Source organism: Microtus pennsylvanicus, chromosome 5 (genome assembly GCF_037038515.1).
Source record: "Microtus pennsylvanicus isolate mMicPen1 chromosome 5, mMicPen1.hap1, whole genome shotgun sequence".
In the NCBI taxonomy this organism is placed as follows: Eukaryota; Metazoa; Chordata; class Mammalia; order Rodentia; family Cricetidae; genus Microtus; species Microtus pennsylvanicus.
Genome location: NC_134583.1, coordinates 75,167,006 through 75,185,285, shown reverse-complemented (window position 1 = coordinate 75,185,285; position 18,280 = coordinate 75,167,006). Strand labels below are relative to the sequence as shown.

Sequence of the window (18,280 nt, the reverse complement as noted above, 5' to 3'; positions counted from 1 at the left end):
CATTTGGAGCTCTGTGAGTTCAAGACCAGTCTGGTCTACAAGACTCTATTTCAAAAAAGGAAAAAGAAAAAAAAATTCAAAAATTTCAAAACAGAGCCAAGTGCAGGCCAGTAGTCACAGGACTCTTCAGGCTGAAGCATGAGATCAGAGAATGAGAAGGTGGAAGCCAGCCTTGGCTTGAAACCGTGTCTCAAAAAAGAGAATGAATATATATATGTATATATATGTATTTAATATATATGTATGTATAACAAGTAGTTAATTTTAAAAAGGGGGGGGAGAGAGAGAGAAAGAGAGAGAGAGAGAGAGACAGAGAGAGAGAGAGAGAGAGAGAGAGAGAGAGAGAGAGAGAGAGAGAGAGAGAAAGCACCCCAAATGAACGCTTTGGAAACTAAAGGTCAAAACGGATTTGGGGTAGAGGTTGTCTTAGAATATTTGATTCTTAAAAATGTAGTGGAACCTGTCTGTCAGTGACATGTTGACCTTTAAACTGGTGAGCTGTAGCAGTCCATGGCACTTAGAAAGTGTCCTTCCTGTTGAGAAACACCAGCCATGCAGACATGAAGCCTTCTGCCATGGAAGGGATGGCCATGAAAACCACAGGGAGCTTTCACCCTCCTGGGCCCAGAGGGGAAGGTGCTGCTGCAGCAGACTGGCCAGGGCAGCTGCTCTGTCCTTGCTGCCCCGACTCCTGCTGGCTCCTGCAGACTCACCAGGAAGCCAGCTTTGTCTCCAGTTCCACATCTCCTTCTCTTCTACCGCCTTCCCAGCTGTACCCAGAATTGCTGCTGGGCCTTCCTCTTCAGTGCTCTTGTCTTAAAAATCCTTGAGCTTAAAACCTGCTGTGGGGCTGAAGTGATGGCTCGGTGGTTAAGAGCACTGTATGCTCTTCCAAAGGTCCTGAGTTCAATTCTCAGCAACCACATGGTGGCTCACAACCATCTGTAATGAGATTTACCCTCTTCTGGCCTGCGGGCATGAATACAGGCAGAACACTGTATACTAAATAAATAAGTAAATCTTAAAAAAAAACAAAAACAAAAAAACCCCAAAAAACTGTGGTCCTTCAGTACCATATAAAACAAACATAGGTGACCGAGAGCTATGTTCTAAGAAATTGAATTCAAATTGCAGGCGTGTCCACTGACCGTTTGGTTTTAGGAGTCCGCTGTGCGCTCTTGCTAGGTGCTTCACATATGCTCCAGCTGCTGACTCAGCCCCACACCTGCTGTGAACTGATCCCCGTAATACTCAGGCCTCCCTGTGACTCAGTACCTGCCAGACTGAGGCCCCTGCCTGCTTCTGGCCATTGAGTTCACAGTATGTGGTCGCTGTAAAGACCGGCAGGCAGGTGTGCAAGGGTTGGAGTTTCCTGGGAAATGGTCTGTGTGGCCTCAGACTTCTTTAGTCTCAAAGCCTAGGTAGATGTTTAATACTCCCTTTCAGTGGGTGGCGTGGGCTCCACAGTGTTGCAGCCTCTACCAAGAGAATAAGCTGAGCATGGCGGAGAGGCAGGGGCAGCGTCACCGTGCCGGTCACATAGTGAACTCCAGGATAGCCAGGACTGTGTAGAGAGACCCTGTCTAAAAAGGAAAAGGGAACCGAGGAAACGAATGCTTGAAGCACCAGATGCATATTCCAGCATTGCATTTTGTAATTTTTGAAGCTTATGGCCTACATGTGATATGTCAGCTGTGCTCGGGTGGGAGCTGTACGTAGAATCCATTTCTGTCACCTCTGCCTTTTCCCGCTGACCATTTCCTTCATTTCTCCTTCAGCAACAGTGTGTGCGCCTCTGTCTGCATGCACACTCTCAGATGTGTGTCCAGAATTCAACATAAGAAAATTTATCAACCAGAAGCAGGCAGATTTCTGAGAGCTCCCCGGTCAGCTAGAGTTACATGATGAGACCCTGTCTCAAAAAGCAAAACAAAACAAAAATCAACTTAGTTACCAAATGGTAAAAAATTTGCTCCTAAGTGGGCTTCCAGCACTGAATCTCCTTTTCTGTGTTCTCTGTTGAGAGTTAGCGACGTCTGCCTGAAGCTGGGGAACGTGGGCGTCCCCACTGAGGTTGTCTAAGAAAATGTGTGTGGTAAATGAAGTGAGGGACCTGGATTGTTCATTTCTTCTTTTAGACAGGAAGCCAACAACCTCTCAGTCGTCCTGCCCCATCTCCCAAGCATCAACAAGAAATAGTTTGCTCTTATTATCCAAATTAACAAATTCTTCATTATTTAGGATGTAAAGAGTTGTGTGGTTTTTCTAGTTTAAAAATAAAAAGATTTTGTCCAGGTAAGCGGTGTATTGCTGGAGAGGACAGCGAGAACAGGCCTCCTGGGAGCAGCTCACCCCAGCTCCCAGAGGCCTCTGATCCCTCTTCAAGGCAGATCTATACTCCAAAGCCCTCGAGGTGACGAGAGCCACTCTACAAACGATGTAGAAAGGAGGGCATCATGGGCTAGAGACAGGGAGAAGGGAATAGAGCCTTAAAAACTGCAGAGGTTACAGGAAACCGACTTTGAACTCTGACTCTGATCAGCTAGGTGAGCTTCCCATATGGTGGCTTGCTTTACACTTTCAAAGACAGACATTTGGCCAGCATGGTGGTGAATGCCTTTAATCCCAGCACCAGGGTTGCAGAGGCAAGAGGATCTCTATGAGTTCAAGGCCAGCCTGGTCTACAGAGTGAGTTCCTGGACAGCCAGGGCTACACAGAAAAACCCTGTCTTAAAAACAAAACAACAACAACAACAACAAAACACACACACACACACACACACACACACACACGAAGACAGAGATTCTGAAACTCTAAAAGACTCGACTAAGTTACATCTGTTTTCAAAAACTAGCTGGGATTTGAGAAATATGCAGACTAAAATCCTTCACCTTCAGGCACTGCTCTTTGCTTGTCAGTCATTTCATGGCAGGTGGTTCTGTTCCTCCCCAGTGTTTGATGTGTATTTGAGCAAACTGTTCCAAATGCCTATAAATGCAAGGACTGCTTCCTGCCCGTCTCATGGCCTTCCTGCCACCACTTTGAAGTACACACGGGTCAGATGATTTCTAAGGTGGCCCAGGTGAGGATCCCATCATGCATTTGTATGCACCTTTCTGTTTTATTTTAGTTTTTTTGAGGTGAAGTTTCACACTGTAGTCCACGCAGCAATCCTCCTGCCTCAGCCCCACTGAGCCTTGGGAATACAGGCACGAGCCAGCACACCTGGCTGGTACACTTTCCTTTATAGAAATTCTAGATGATGTTAAGCAATGTTTAGCTCCACAGGCTCAAGGAACAGTGAGCCACCCCCACTAACGTGAGGGGGAACTTGATTTTTCCGCTCATGGTAAAGTATCTGAGAAACGGCATCAAGCTGGAAAAATATAGAACGAAGGCCTAGAGGCAGGTAGGACATTTCCTGAGAGGAAAGCCATTCTGAACTAAAAGCAATGAAATTGTGTACAAATCACATTTAACTTGCCCAAAGAAAGATTATATCCCCTTTCTTCATTTAAGGCAACAGCATAAATGTTTCTTTCCCCGTGTGCATTATTACCTAAAACATTATTGAATTCTGGGATATTTCTGTTCTAAAGTATTGTTCTTTATTCTCATGGATGTTTATTTTTTTTTCACTTTAGGATATTGAAAAAACGTATGAAATTGTGTGTCAGGAAGGTTCCAACTTAAACCCAGACCTGGGCGAGCTGGTGGTCATTCCTTTGTATCCCAAAGAGAAATGCAACCTGTTCAGGCCGGTGGATGAAACTGAGAAAAGATGCCAAGCAGATCAGAGAAGGGTGGTGCTGACCACCAGCTGTGGGGAGTCTCTGATCTGGAGCCACACGGTCAAATTTGTTATCGATGTTGGTGTGGAGAGAAGACAGGTAATTACCATCCCAGGGGCTAGAGTTGGCCAGCCAGCACCAGCACCCACTTGGGTTCCTGCTACACACCAGTGGCCAGAAAACGAGGGTGCACGGTGACCCAAGGTTTTCTTTACTTGGTCAGACGTGCACAGAGTGGTTGCAGCCACCAGTTAGAGTCTTGGCTGTGTCTCCTTAGCATATTGGTATTCTTGAAGAAATGAATTGCAGTACAGAGGTTTGAGGAAAGGCCAAACGTTAGCATAAAGGTCTTGGTTCCCGTCTACCGCCTGCTCATCTCTTTTCTCCCACCCTTCCTTTCCTTCTTCCTTTTAACTGGGGATTAAACCCAGGGCCTCCCACATGCAAGCCCAGTGCCCAGCCCCTTGTGTCTTTAGGTAAACTCCTGGCATAGTACATTGTTGGGCTTCTGAAGCTTCTCTGGCGTGTGATTATCTGTCTATCAGCACAATTAGCATATTACTTCAGGGAAATTAGCTTCAAGTGAATTGACTAACTTTTGCAAATACTGACTAATTGAACAAAATTTTTTAAATCTAAATATTTTAGAAAATAAATTATTGCTAGTCATGATGGTAATGGCATACACCTTTAGTTCCAGCACTTGGGAGGCAAGGGCAGGCAGAGCTCTATGAGTCCAGGGCAGCCAGGCTGTTACACCGAGAAACCCTGTCTCAAGGAAGAAAGAAAGAGCAAAAGAAAGAAAACAAATTATTAAAACTGGGAGGTGGGGGCTAGAGAAATGGCTCAGAGGTTAAGAGCACTGCCTGCTTTTCCAAAAGTCCTGAGTTCAATTCCCAGCAACCACATGATGGCTCTCACAACCATCCAAAATGAGTTCTGGTGCCATCTTCTGGCCTGCAAGCATACAGAACTCTGTACATAGAACAAATAAATCTTTAAAAAAAAACAAAACTGGGAGGTGATGGTGCATGCCTTTAATCCCAGCAGCTTGGGATGCAGAGGCTGGCAGGTCTCTGTGAGTTTGAGACAAGCCTGGTCTACAGAGTGAGTTCCAGAAAAGCTGGGGCTACACAGAGAAACCCTGTCTCAAAAAACAAACAAACAAATAAAATAATTTAAAGATAAATAAATTATAAATGAAATAGCTTCATACAAAATATGTTTATCATTATCTTTAGATTTGAAAAATAAAGATATTGTTTCTTAAGCTCTAAAGACACTAGAACTAAAAAAAAAGCAACAATAACCAAAAAAACCCTTTTGAGACAGAGAGGAAACTACCAGATTTTATCCTTTGAGAAAACTGCACTTCCTGAATGTCCTTGTTTATTGTGACACCTTGGTGTCCCAGCAGATATGAAGACTCCCTTGAAAGAGTCAGTCTCTTTTGAGCCAGGCTCTTGCCAGCCACATAGCCTAGCTGGCCTTGAACTTAAGGTTCCATCTCAACCTCCCAGTGCTGGGATCCTAGTTGCACACCGCCACACCTGACTCATTAGAGTCAGTCTTCATCATTCCTAGAGCCCAGGCTGTCACTTGCCCTTTCAAAGCACACGCATGTGTAGCTATTACGTCTGTGTGGCATTTGTAATAGGTACACTCCCCAGAAAATCCCAGGATGTATCATAAAAGGTGACACTCCGTCTGAACAAAACATCAAAGCATTACAGCCCTGCTGATTGGAAACCCTCATTGGTGTGGCATTGGGTGGGGAGGGTATGCCCACACTTCAGCAGTTCAGTACTGTGGCAGGTGACACTGAGGTCCCATATTCCAGAGGTGCAGTGGACACAGGCCTCTTATAGAGGTCAAGGCTCTCACAGTTTCCATCTCACCATGATTGGCAGACACCAAAGGAAAAGAGCCTGACAGCATTTCTGTGGTGGCGCACTGCTGGGCAGGCACCTTGGAAAGAGGCGGGTGGCTGCTCCTGCGTTTCCAGGAGCTAACATGCTGTGTTTCTGTTAAAGGTATACAACCCCCGAATCAGAGCCAACTCCCTCGTCCTGCAGCCCATCAGCCAAAGCCAAGCGGAGACCCGCAAGCAGCTTCTTGGGTCTTCTCCCTCAGGTAGTGTGGTAGGCACAGGAGCAAGCAGTGTGAAGTCCTTCCGAGATGTATGTCACAGCAACACTGAAGCCATTTCCCTTGACTTCTTTTAGGAAAACTTTTCTGTCTGTACACTGAAGAATTTGCCTCCAAAGACATGAGGCCGCTTAAGCCAGCAGAAATGCAGGAAGCCAACCTGACCAGCATGGTGCTCTTCATGAAGAGGGTAGACATCGCGGGCTTGGGCCGCTGTGACTTCATGAGCAGGCCAGGTAACTTTGCACTCAGGTTTTCTTCTTATTCCTGCTACTTCTTCCTTCTGTGGTATCCGAGAACATGCAGTTCCTGTCAGTGTAAGCCACGTGGGGTGTGGTCACTGCTGATACCTTCTCACCATCACAGGCAGAAACTCTCTAAAGAAGGTGTGTGTGGTGTGATGTGGTGTGGCGTGGCGTGGCAAGGGCTATCTTGGTTAGGGTTACTTTTGCTGTGCTGAAACACTATGACCAAAAGCAAGTTGGGGAGGAAAGGCTTTGTTTATTTATTTGTTTGTTTGTTTATTTTATTTTATTTTTTTGGTTTTTCGAGACAGGGTTTCTCTGTGGTTTTGGAGCCTGTCCTGGAAGTAGCTCTGTAGACCAGGCTGGCCTCGAACTCACAGAGATCCGCCTGCCTCTGCCTCCCGAGTGCTGGGATTAAAGGCGTGCGCCACCACCGCCCGGCTGTTTATTTATTTATTATGTATACAATATTCTGTTGTGTGTCTGCCTGCAGGCCAGAAGAGAGCATCAGATGTCATTACAGATGGTTGTGAGCTACCATATGGTTGCTGGGAATTGAACTCAGGACCTTTGGAAGAGCAGGCAATGCTCTTAACCACTGAGCCATCTCTCCAGCCCCGGAAAGGCTTTATTTATGTGGCTTATACTTGCAGATTGCTGTTCATCATTGGAGGAAGTCAGGACAGGAACTCAACCAGCACAGAAATCTGGAGGCAGAAGCTGATGCAGAGGCCATGGGGTGCTGCTTACTGACTTGCTCAGCCTGCTTGCTTGCTTGCTTGTTTCCTTCTTTCCTTCCTTCCTTTCTTTCTTTTGTTTGTGTTTTTTTGAGACAAGGCCTCTCTGTAGCAACGCTGGCTGCCCTGGAACTAGCTCTATAGATCAGGCTGGCCTCAAACTCACAGAGATCTGCCTGCTTCTGCCTCCCGAGTGCTGGGATTAAAGGCGTGCACAACTGCTACCGGACCAGCATGCTTTCTTATAGAACCCAGGACCACCAGCCCAGGGATGGCACCACAATGGAGTAGACCTCCCCACATCAATCATTAATTAATAAAATGTCTTACAGGCCAACCTAAAAGCCGATCTTATGTAAGCATTTTCTTTTTTTTTTTTGGTTTTTCGAGACAGGGTTTCTCTGTGGCTTTGGAGCCTGTCCTGGAACTAGCTCTTGTAGACCAGGCTGGTCTCGAACTCACAGAGATCCACCTGCCTCTGCCTCCCAAGTGCTGGGATTAAAGGCGTGCGCCACCACCACCCGGCTGTAAGCATTTTCTTAATTCATGTTCTCTCCTCTCATATAACTCTGGCTTGTGCAAATTGACATAAGACTAGCCAGCACAAGGGCCAAAGCTTAGCGTCTGGTATTTTCCTGTCACTCTTTGAGTTCATGTTTGAGACAGGGTCTGTCATTGAGCCTGATGCTCACTGAGTGGCCTCACTAGCTGGCCAGTGAGCATGTGGCTGGGATTCTTCTACCTCTCGCCCTGCTACCAGTTCCTGAGACTGTAGCTGTGCACCACGAGCCTGGCTGTTTTTGTGGGTGCTGGGGATCTGATGTCAGATCCTCGATCTTGTACCCTTTCCCCAGCCCAGAGAATAGCTTGTCCTCCGGACAGTGGAGTCAGAAGGACTGGCAAGAGCGGCAGCTATAGAGAGGGATGGAAGGGCAAGATGAACAGAAGGTAAAAGATACGTTCCTGGAGGGCCTGGTGTCCTCCTTGTGAATTACAGTAGCACTCAGATGTCACTCCTTTGCAGTTTAGGTCAAACATCCAAGAGAGGTGAGGTTCCTGAAGCAAGTCTGATCCTAGCCGGAGCAGTTTCCTCCAGGGGTCGACTGAGCCTACTGGCCCTGGCTTTCTTCTTGTCCCCAGAGCTACTCAAGTGCTGAGGGAAAGGCCAGTGAAGCACAGGACAAGCAGCTGCGACCTGAGTGACAGCTACTGTGCCCAAAGCAGAGCGATGTTACGTGCTAAATCCCTCTAGTGTCTGGGAAGTGGTGGCAACTGTACTTACCTTTGATTTTCTTTTTTTTTTCTTTTCTTTTCTTTTCTTTTCTTTTTTTTTTTTTTTTTTTTTTTTGGTGTTTTAAGACAGGGTTTCTCTGTAGCTTTTGGAGTTCTCTCTGCAGAACAGGCTGGCCCCAAACGCAGAGCTCTGCCTGTCTCTGCCTCCCAAGTGCTGGGATTAAAGGTTTATGCCACCACTACCCAGCTAGCTACATGTCTTAAACCTTTCTTTTTTCTTTTTGGTTTTTCAAGACAGAGTTTCTCTGTATAACCCTAACTGTCATTGAACTCACTCAGTAGACTAGTTGGGCTTCAAGCTCAGAAACTAACCTGCTTCTGCCTCCAGAGTTCTGGGATTAAAGGTGAACACCGCCACTGCTTGGCTAAGCCCAGCTACGCTGTCCATGTCAACCACCAGCTGGTGAGGAAGGTCCGCCAGCACCCGCTGTATGCATATCATATGTGTTTAGACCCCCACCTGTTCTCTGAAAGCTCAGTCGCTTGTGTGTGTTTACTGGTGTGTTAAATCACCTAGACAATAGCCCAGGGACTGGACGCTGTTATTCGCTCTACTTTATAGATGAGAAGCCGAGTCACTAGACACAAGGCAACGCACAAAAACGGGCAGGTGGCATCTGCCTCGACAGTGGCCAGTGCCTGACTCTGCTACTGTTTCCTACTGAAAAGTCCTGGCGTTTCCTCTTCTCCTGGGTGCTCTTTGTCCAAGGCTCCTTGCCGATCATGGGCAGCAGGTGCTAAGAGTCGAGCACAGTGAGGGAGCTTCCCCATTTCCCTACTCATCGTGCTCCTGAAAGTGATGGGGACCTAGTGCCACAGCCAGGGAGACACTGGCTGTCAGAGCAGGGCCCTGTTTCTATAACCTGTTTTGTTCTGTGACTTAAAACGTAGCTTCCACAAAGCAGGCAAATGTCTGGATCACCATATAAAGGGCTCTAACTTAAAAAGTATGTTTGCTCTTAGTTTTTGCTTGTTTCTTTGTGAAAATAGCTTCCCCCCCGCACACACACACACTTTTGACCAGTAGTTAAAATTTTTCATCATGCTTATCTAAGAAGTAAATGGCTGTCTGCCTGTGTTGTCTGTGTCCTTGGTCAGATTTTGTAAGACAGAGAAGTCAGCAAGAGGCCATCAAGGTAGGATATTTAAAGTGGGAGCTATGTGACCCAGGCTTTCCTTCCCTCGTCCTGGCCGTAAGGAGAACATCTAGGGGTGAGAGGGTCACAGCTTCCTTCTTTTTACCCGCTGGCCTCTGAACCTAAGATGGGGTGACTCTGGCCACAGATGGGTCGGCTACAGGAATCCTTCCCGAAGCGCCCTCCACTGAAGTTGTTTTCACCTTTTTGTTGTTTTTACGTTTTGGTGTTGCTAGAAATTGAAGCCAGAGTCTGAGCATGCTCTGAGAGTATTGTACCACCGAGCCACAGTTCAGGGCAGACTATCCTTTTTCATGACGGTAGGGATGGGCCTAGAGACTGAGTGATGGGCATGTACCCTACCACTTACTACAGCATGCATTTCACTGTGAACACTGCCGTCCAGCTCTACTGCTCAAGTCTTGGCGCCCTCGGCATCTGCCTGCTCCAGAGAGGTGGTGTTTGGTGAACTAGATAGGAGGGAGGAAGAAAAGCCAGGCTTGCTCAAGGTTCTGAAGAAATCAGACATCAGAGATACCTAAAAATAGACTGGACTGGGGACTGCTCTGTGATGGGTCCCTGCACTCATTCTCTCTCTTTCTCCCTCTCCCTGCTGGGATCCCTGCTCTCTGTGTGGCTCCTGGGTGCCGCTTACTTCATGAGACTTCAGACTGATAACTGGGAACAAAGGGGTCAGAGTCCCCATTTACTTTTGGCTCCCGATAATACACACACAATGGTCTTTTGCTGTGCTTGGGGAAATGTGGCTGTGCATCAACTCTGGAAGATGCTTGTAGGCAGTGCATTTAATTCAACTTAGAATTGAAATGTTTGAGCAAACTCTGCCCTTTTCAGGATCTGTGAACCGTGTGGAAATGGACTTGGCATGACTAGGTTACTGGCAGTTTAGTGAGTTCCCTCGGCATGGACCTCTCTTTTGAAAAACTAAATCAAGGATTTTTTTTATCTCCCTTGGCTGCCTGATGATAGACCTCCATGAAAGTCTCACAGCCACTGTCCACCTGGGTCAGGAAGCTCAGGACCAGCTGAGTGCCTCAGCAGAAACAGATGGCTGAGACTCTCTGTCCCTGGAAGGCAAAGCTGCCAAATATCATCTCTGTGGTCATAATCAAAACTTGTTTTACTATTAGCATATAAAACTGGTTTGGGGATAACCAGGATTTCTGTGATTTTGAAAAAACAAAACAAAACAAAAAAACAAACAAACAAAACAAAAAACACCGAGAGCCAGACATGGTGGTATATACCTGTAATTGCAGTATTTGTGAAGTGGAAATGGAGGCAAGAGAGTTGTATGTTTGAGGTCATCCTGTATGTGGATTTCCAGGTCAGCCTGGGCTACATGAAACCCTGTCTCAAAGAGAGAGAGAGAGAGAGAGAGAGAGAGAGAGAGAGAGAGAGAGAGAGAGAGAGGGAGGGAGGGAGGGAGGGAGGGAGGGAGGGAGGGAGGGAGGGAGGGAGAGAGAGACAGAGAGAGAGAGAGAGAGAGAGAGAGAGAGAGAGAGAGAGAGAGAGAGAGAGAGAGAAATATCCAGCTTGGACTTCTAGCTTAGCATATAGGGCAAGGTAAGGGAGAGCCTGGAGAAAACAAAGTGAAGGCAGGGCTGGACCCGAAAGAGGGAACCAGCTCTGAAGTGGCCCCATCAGGGCGCTCTGGGGCAGGGGCTGGGTTTGGAAGGGGGATCCAGCTCTGGCACCGTCAGGGTTCTGGGGCAGGGCTGGACTCGGAAGAAGGCACAGAATGGAAATAATGCTTTTTTTGGTTTTTTTTTGTTGTTCTTTTGTTTTCAAGACAGGGTTTCTCTGTAGCCTTGGAGCCTTTTCTGGAACTAGTTCTTGTAGACCAGGCTGGCCTCGAACTCGCAGAGATCCGCCTGCCTCTGCCTCCTGAGTGCTGGGATTAAAGGCAATCAAAGTAACTGCTTTGGGTAAGGTCAGTTAGTTCATATATTTTTATCCCTTAGAAAAGTGACCGGGGTTTGGCAAATGCTTGGTATTGCAGGTGCAAGACACTCCTTACTGAGCTCAAAATCCCAAGGCTCCCTGCCCTGGATTGCAGAAGGCAGTTTCCATGGGTATGCAAACGGATAATGAGTCACAGTGTGATGAGATGGCGGCACCACAGAGCCCTGAGTCTGGCTCCTCCTGGCAGGACTCCCTCACAGAACCCATACTGCTGCTCAGTCAGCCCCTCCCACAGAGGGACTTGATGCTTTTTACCAATCACCAGCTGCCTAGTCAAGACCTGCCCCACTGATTGGTGGGAGGAGAAGACAGGCACATGCAGGAGTTGGTTTGGGATTCCTTCTGGATAGAGTGAACCCTTGGAACAGTGAGGAAATGATTGTAGTCCCTCAGATAAGTGTGAGTGACCAGGGAAGGGAAGCCTGTGAGCTTGCAGTGACATTCCACAGAAAGCAGAGCTGTCATTGACAAGAATGTCTAGTAAGAAGGCTGTTTTGCCCCTTTTGAAGCTACCTTTAGAATAAAGTAGTCTTGTTCTACAATGAGGTGGCCTGGCTCTGACCATTCATTTACTGTCTACCGTGATTTGCATTCAGGGGACACTGCCGTTGAAACACCCTCATCCAGGCCTTTCTACTCTTAGGTGTACTGTTAAGGGCAGCACTGGGGAGATGTCTTAGAATGCAGTATAGCAAGTGCTGCTGGCTTAGGTGTTAGAGCCCCTCACGTGTGCCATCCATGAGCATTAACTCTTCCTCCTTTATGATACACGCACACGAGAAAAGCTTTGCATGAGGCCCAGGAGCACAGTTCTGAAGTCATTTCCATCCTTCTGTTAACTCTGTGAGCAGCCAACTTGACTTCAGGACGTTAAAATGAGTAGTCAGTGCTCTTTGGGAACAGCGCCTGTCTGTCGAGCCATATGCTCGTGCGGAGTCGTTGTGGGGCCTGTAGCCCATCACACGGCTTTGCTGTGTCCAGGTGCTCCCTGGTGAGGCCAGCGTTCCCAGTCCTTCAGCTGCTGCCGGCCCCTCTGTAGCACATCAGCTGTCCCTTTGGGACCCACAGCTCTCTGATGGAACTCTTGGACTACTTTTCTAAGTAGCCTGTCTGTTTCCTTCCTGGCACTGCAAATTCTCAAGGTTCTGTGTTCACCAGTGTGGTCAGGCCCAGAGTCCCGAGGGATAAAGAGAAGGCCATTCTGCTTCGTATTAAATTTTGATGGTGAGTGCCAGGCAGTGCTGGCATATGCCTTTAATCCTAGCACTCATGAGGCAGAGGCAGGTGGATCTCTGAGTTCGAGGCCAGCCTGGTCAACAGAGTAAGTTCCAGGACAGGCTCCAAAGCTACAGAAAAACCCTGTCTCAAAAAAACTAAAAAACAAAACAAAAAAATTTTTGATGGTGAAAAAAAAAATCAGAAACAAAAAGTGACTGACTTCACTGTTCTTCTGTAGTGAGGGGGTGTCACCTTCAACCGAGCTCCCTGTGATGGCTCCTTATCACCCTGTCCCTGGTCCCTTGCTTCAGTTGCTGTTCTCCCCCACAACAAGGCTGCAGGGCAGCATTGGTGTATCCCAAACCGCACTAGTGGTTTCTTAAAGCTTTCCTGGCTTCTTGACCTTAGTGGAAATCTGATCAAATCAGAGCCTGTGAGTAGGCTGTAGAGTTTCTCAGTGTGCCTTAAATTTTGACAGTCACCTTCAGTGGTCAAAGTGTAAATAGCAAAAAAGTGATCTTTTTTTTTCCCTGTCAGTCACCTAAAAACTCCCCGGCATAGGCAGGTTCAGTTGCTTCTTGGGTGCCTATGGTTGGGCCTATGGGTGCTGTCTCTCACACGCCACATACATGCGAGTGCTAAGACCGACAGAAGGCAGCCAGTGGCTCTCTTAAATCCTTTGGTTTTAGGTAGCACAGCAGGAGCTGGCTTCCCCGTATAGCCTTTATTTGGACACCAGGTAGCAGAGAGGAGGAAAAGCATATTTAATACGACTTGATTCCACAAAGTCAGATACTAAATGGACTTCTTTGTGGAAACTGAGTGGATATAACACACACAGTACTGGTGCCCATGTAATCTAAGTCGGCAAGAAATGAGGGACAGGGAAAGTCAGTTTGTTTGCAGTAACCTCATGTGTCTGGTCTTTCTGTTTTCTCCAAGAAGTCTTTCTGACTTCTCTGCCACTCTGTCTTCTTTGTTCTGCTGTTCTTGTCACATCTCAGTTTACTGGGTTCTAGACCACGTGTCTTTGCCTTATTGAGCAATGATATTTCTGTCTTCCCTTACGTGTGCTCAGGGCTGGCTCTGTAGACCAGTGCCGGGGCTGCTTCTAGTCAGTATTCTGAGCCTGCAGCAGGCCCTCTGGCTGGTTGGCTGGTGGGAGCAGGCTCTGCTCTGGATGCTGTGTGAGCACCAGATATGTTCCCTCCAGTCACACCGATTGGAGCATTGCTGTCTGGTCCCGAGAGGTCTCAGATCCCCAGGGTCATTTTGACCCACCAGGACTGCATTAAATCCAAGGAGTCCCTGCTTTCCTCTGCACAGCAGCCTGCCACTCTGCCGGGGCCCTTACCTAGACAGCCGTAAGGCTTTCCCTCACAATCTACTGACTCAGTGTCTGGCCAGTTCTTGCTTCACAGGTTTTGTTGCTTGGTTGCTTGTTTTATACAAGAATGAAAAATCCCTACCTGCTATTCCATCTCAGTTGTGCAAAATATATTCCTTTTTCTTTTTTTTTTCTTTCCTAGCCCCAGAAAGCCTGATGCAAGCCCTGGAAGATTTAGATTACCTGGCAGCCCTGGACAATGATGGGAATCTTTCCGAGTTTGGAATCATCATGTCCGAGTTTCCTCTGGATCCACAGCTCTCCAAGTCTATCTTAGCATCCTGTGAATTTGACTGTGTAGATGAAATGTTAACCATTGCCGCAATGGTAACAGGTATTCCTTAATGACCCTTCTTTTGTACCACGAATCCACAGCAAGTCTAGATTTAAATGGAGTAAGCAGCAGGGACAGTGGTTGGTCCATCTAACTTTGCAGATGATAGTAAAGTGGGGTTTTGTTTGTTTCTTTTTATTTTCGAGGCAGGGTTTCTCCATGTGGTCCTGACTGTCCTGGAACTCATTCTGTAGACCAAGCTGGCCTTGAACACATAGATCCACCTGCCTCTGTCTCTCATGGCCCTGCCGTAAAGTGTTTTAACAAACTAGAAAGGGGAGATTTTTTTTTAAATTACCTAAATGTAACAATTCAAAAGGTCATGCCTGGCTTCTTGCCAACAGGACTAGTGTAGTGCAAACAACAAACAGCCACGAGGCAGCACTTCCAAGATAACCTGTGGCTTTGCTTCCTGCCAGCTTCACTGATAATGGCTCCTGTATTTTCACGTACTCTTTGACAGCAGCACGGACTAAATGCTGTGCCGCTTTGGAAGGTAGTCCTAATCCTGTGTCTGACTCGCGGGCCCTTTGACACCCTGCTTCCCCTGTATGAGCAGGGCACTAACTGCCGTTGGCAAAGCACCATGAACAAAAGGGAGAAAGAATTAAGGCAGCTCACTCTCAATTTCTTTGGCTTCCAAATAAGAATATTGAGAACACCGTATTAATTCAGAGAACCAAGACAGGAGTGGATTCATAGACAGGGGTCCTGCCTCTGGGCACGCTGGGCCAGGATGAAGTGTGTCCTCTGCATTGCTAACTGTGACCTCTTGCATCTTAAAGCTCCCAGTTGCTTCTTGCACGTGCCTCAAGGTGCGGAGGAGGCTGCTGAGACTTGCTGGAAAACGTTCTTGCACCCTGAAGGTGATCACTTTACGCTCATCAATGTCTACAGGGCCTACCAAGACACAGCTTTGAACTCTACCAATGAGCGTACGTGAACATGATCCCCAAAAACCACTTTCCCGTTCCTTCCCCCTTCCCCAGTTGAGGCTCAGATATTTGAATTATCTGTAGCCTTCCTTCTGATAGTCCCACCAGCCGCTCGGACACCTAGCATGTCACAGCACAGGTCTAGATTTGGGGAGCTTGAATACTCTGGGCAGCCAGCTCAGAAGCAGCAAGCCTGAAGCACAGTAACAGAGACAGAGAGTATGGGGTGGGGGGAGGGCGGGGCAGACATCCCTGGTACCCTCCTTGTCCCTGAACTGCAGTGGCTATCATCATAGTGTCCCAGGAGAGGACCTGCTGCTGGGGGAGCTGGCAGCACCTCTTCAGGACGAGGGACAGAGGATTCCCCACAGGAGGCTCTTCTGCTTCCCACAGACCAGCCTCTACTTCCTTTGCTCCAGAAGATTGTATAAAAAATACTTGTAATGTGGAAAAATCTCGAGCTCAGTTTGCAAGGCAGTAGGATCCCATCAGGAACAGAGATCGTGTTTCTAGAGTGGACTAGAGGGACAGTTATTGGATTTTGAGAACATGTCTGGGTGATGGTGTCTGACCAAGTATGTACTCCTCCCACTCCTGTGGGACAGTGGACAGGACAAGGTAGATGAGGGTCTGCTGTCCATTGGGCTAAGGCCATCTGCAGTCTTCAGTCAAGATGCACTTGCAGGTGCCAAGAAAGTACCTTGAAACACAATCAGATTAGTACATTTGGATTAAAAGAAAGTTGCAGGGCTGGAGAGATGGCTCAGGGCTTAAGAGCACTGGCTGCTCTTCCAGAGGACTGGGGTTCAGTTCCCAGTATCCACATAGCAGTCTACAACTCTCTGTAACTCCAGTTCCAGGGGATCTGACGCCTTCACACCAATGCACATAAAATAAAGTTAAACAAATTATTTAAAAAAAAGAAAGAAAGCTGCACCCAGGGTCAATGAGGAACTAACATGACATAATGAAGTCCCAGGTCAGCCTGGTAGGGCCTTACCAAATGAAGTATGGGTCTAGCTCTGGGTCTCCAGCAGTACACGTCTATACAGAGAAGGAAGTGCAGATGCTTCCCTCCCTATAGCCACGAGCTGGGAAACGTGCTTCTGACACTCCAGTACACTGGGCTCACAGCAGCTCAGCAGCTGCTACAGGTGTGGCCCATCCCACAGCCACCGGATCCTATCCTCGCTGCCTTCCTACCAGTCCCTCACCTGACCTTCGATAGCGCTTAAAGACTACCACATCACTTCTGAGTGGCCTTCTGTTCTCCCTCTAGACTGTGTGGAGACGTGGTGTCATGATTACTTCCTCAACTGTTCTGCTCTGAGGACGGCAGATGTTATCCGAGCAGAACTCTTAGAAATTATTAAGCGGATCGAGCTTCCCTATACAGAGCCTGCCTTTGGCTCCAAGGAAAACAGTCTAAACATCAAGAAATCGCTGCTCTCTGGATACTTTATGCAGGTAAGCAGGAGTGGAGCTGCCTTGGTTCGTGTGGCATGAATTCCACACACATAGGAGTGGAGCTGCCTTGGTTCGTGTGGCATGAATTCCACACACATAGGAGTGGAGCTGCCTTGGTTCGTGTGGCATGAACTCCACACACATAGGAGACTCAGCCGGCAATCTCCTTACAGTGATAGTTTTTATTGACCTTAACTTTTTAATAACACTAAAAAGATGTCAATTTAAGATTTGGTATTTAAACATACTTCTTCTCAAGCCAGAGTACTGTATGTAAATTTTGTCTAAGGAGACCGATCTTCTTCCCTCTCTAGGGAAGAAGACACCACAGCTCCTTTCCCTTTTACCAGTGATCTGAATGCCCAGCAAGTTAAAGTACTGCCTCAGTTGTTTCTTTCATTTCCGTTGAGAGGCTAAGTAATGTCCATGACAGAGGTGTAGGTATGTTCTTCACATCATGAGTGGGCCACAGTGCACCCCAACGAGCAGTTTTAATGGAGAGATAGATGACATTTCAGTATAGCTCTCTTCATCTGTGAGGAAACGTAGGTTATCTATGTAAGAGGTATGGTAAAGATGAGCTGAGCTAAACACTAGGCATAAATAAAGCCTTGGTAGTGTGGACAGTGATGGCAGAGCTGGTGGCATGCTACGTTCTATTTCATGACCCAAACATTACAGTCAACTGTTTCAGCGGCTGCCCTAAAGTGCTGAAGCTAACTGTCGTCACTATTTCAAGTTTTAAGACAAAAGTCATTGTGACTTTTCTATGATTTGAAAACAGGAAACACAGGTGACAAAATTTTAATTTTATTCTGTATAAAATTTTTCAACTAACGTATTGTTTCGATTCCCTTTTTCTTTGACCCTGCCTTTTAGATTGCTCGGGATGTTGATGGGTCAGGTAACTACTTAATGCTCACACACAAGCAGGTTGCGCAGCTGCACCCACTGTCAAGCTACTCCATCACCAAGAAGATGCCCGAGTGGGTCCTCTTCCATCAGTTCAGCATAGCCGAGAACAACTACATCAGTGTCACCTCAGCAGTCTCACCCGGGCTGTAAGTCTGACTGAGGAGGGAGGGCTTGCTTTGAGCGCTGGCTGGAACTGGGGGCCGGGGGTGACTCAGAGGAAGAGGAGGAATGGTGAGATTGAAAAGACAAGGCAGTTCCCAGAGGGTTTGTAGGCCACAGAAGGGTTTAGATGTTATTCCAAGCACAAACAATGCACAGCAACTGGTGTTTGAAACAAGAGGAAGGCCTCTATATGCTATAAAGATCTCTGTATAATTGGTAAGTGGAGAAACACTGAGAACAGTCTCAGAGATGACTCCATACTTAAAGGCACCTCGTAATGTTCAAGGTCACAGCTTACTTACAAAGGTGGATTCGTAGGAGAACTATGAGGTTAAGAAACAAAGACGCTCTCCCTGGTGCCTCAAAGCTCTTTCCAATCATATGCTCTGATCCCACGCATGATAATGGCCCCGTACTAGAGAAGGAACACTCAGAAGCGCAGTGAGACTGACGGCACGAGAACCAGAGTACATATTATGTACAGAGGCAGAACAGGGTACCAGATCTTCAGATGAAATACCAGGG

General features: G+C 47.3%; 1 protein-coding gene across 2 annotated transcripts in view; it reads left to right on the top strand.

The window, feature by feature from the left end:
* The window catches only part of Dhx32 (DEAH-box helicase 32 (putative)), a 52,158-nt gene that overhangs the window by 33,323 nt on the left and 555 nt on the right, over positions 1–18,280 (top strand). For both annotated transcript variants that reach the window (XM_075972567.1, XM_075972568.1), the window contains exons 5-11: positions 3,646–3,891; positions 5,826–5,925; positions 6,018–6,176; positions 14,085–14,276; positions 15,062–15,211; positions 16,491–16,678; positions 17,558–17,739. In XM_075972567.1, coding sequence (XP_075828682.1) covers positions 3,646–3,891; positions 5,826–5,925; positions 6,018–6,176; positions 14,085–14,276; positions 15,062–15,211; positions 16,491–16,678; positions 17,558–17,739 — 1,217 coding nt within the window. The remainder of the gene's footprint in view (positions 1–3,645; positions 3,892–5,825; positions 5,926–6,017; positions 6,177–14,084; positions 14,277–15,061; positions 15,212–16,490; positions 16,679–17,557; positions 17,740–18,280) is intronic.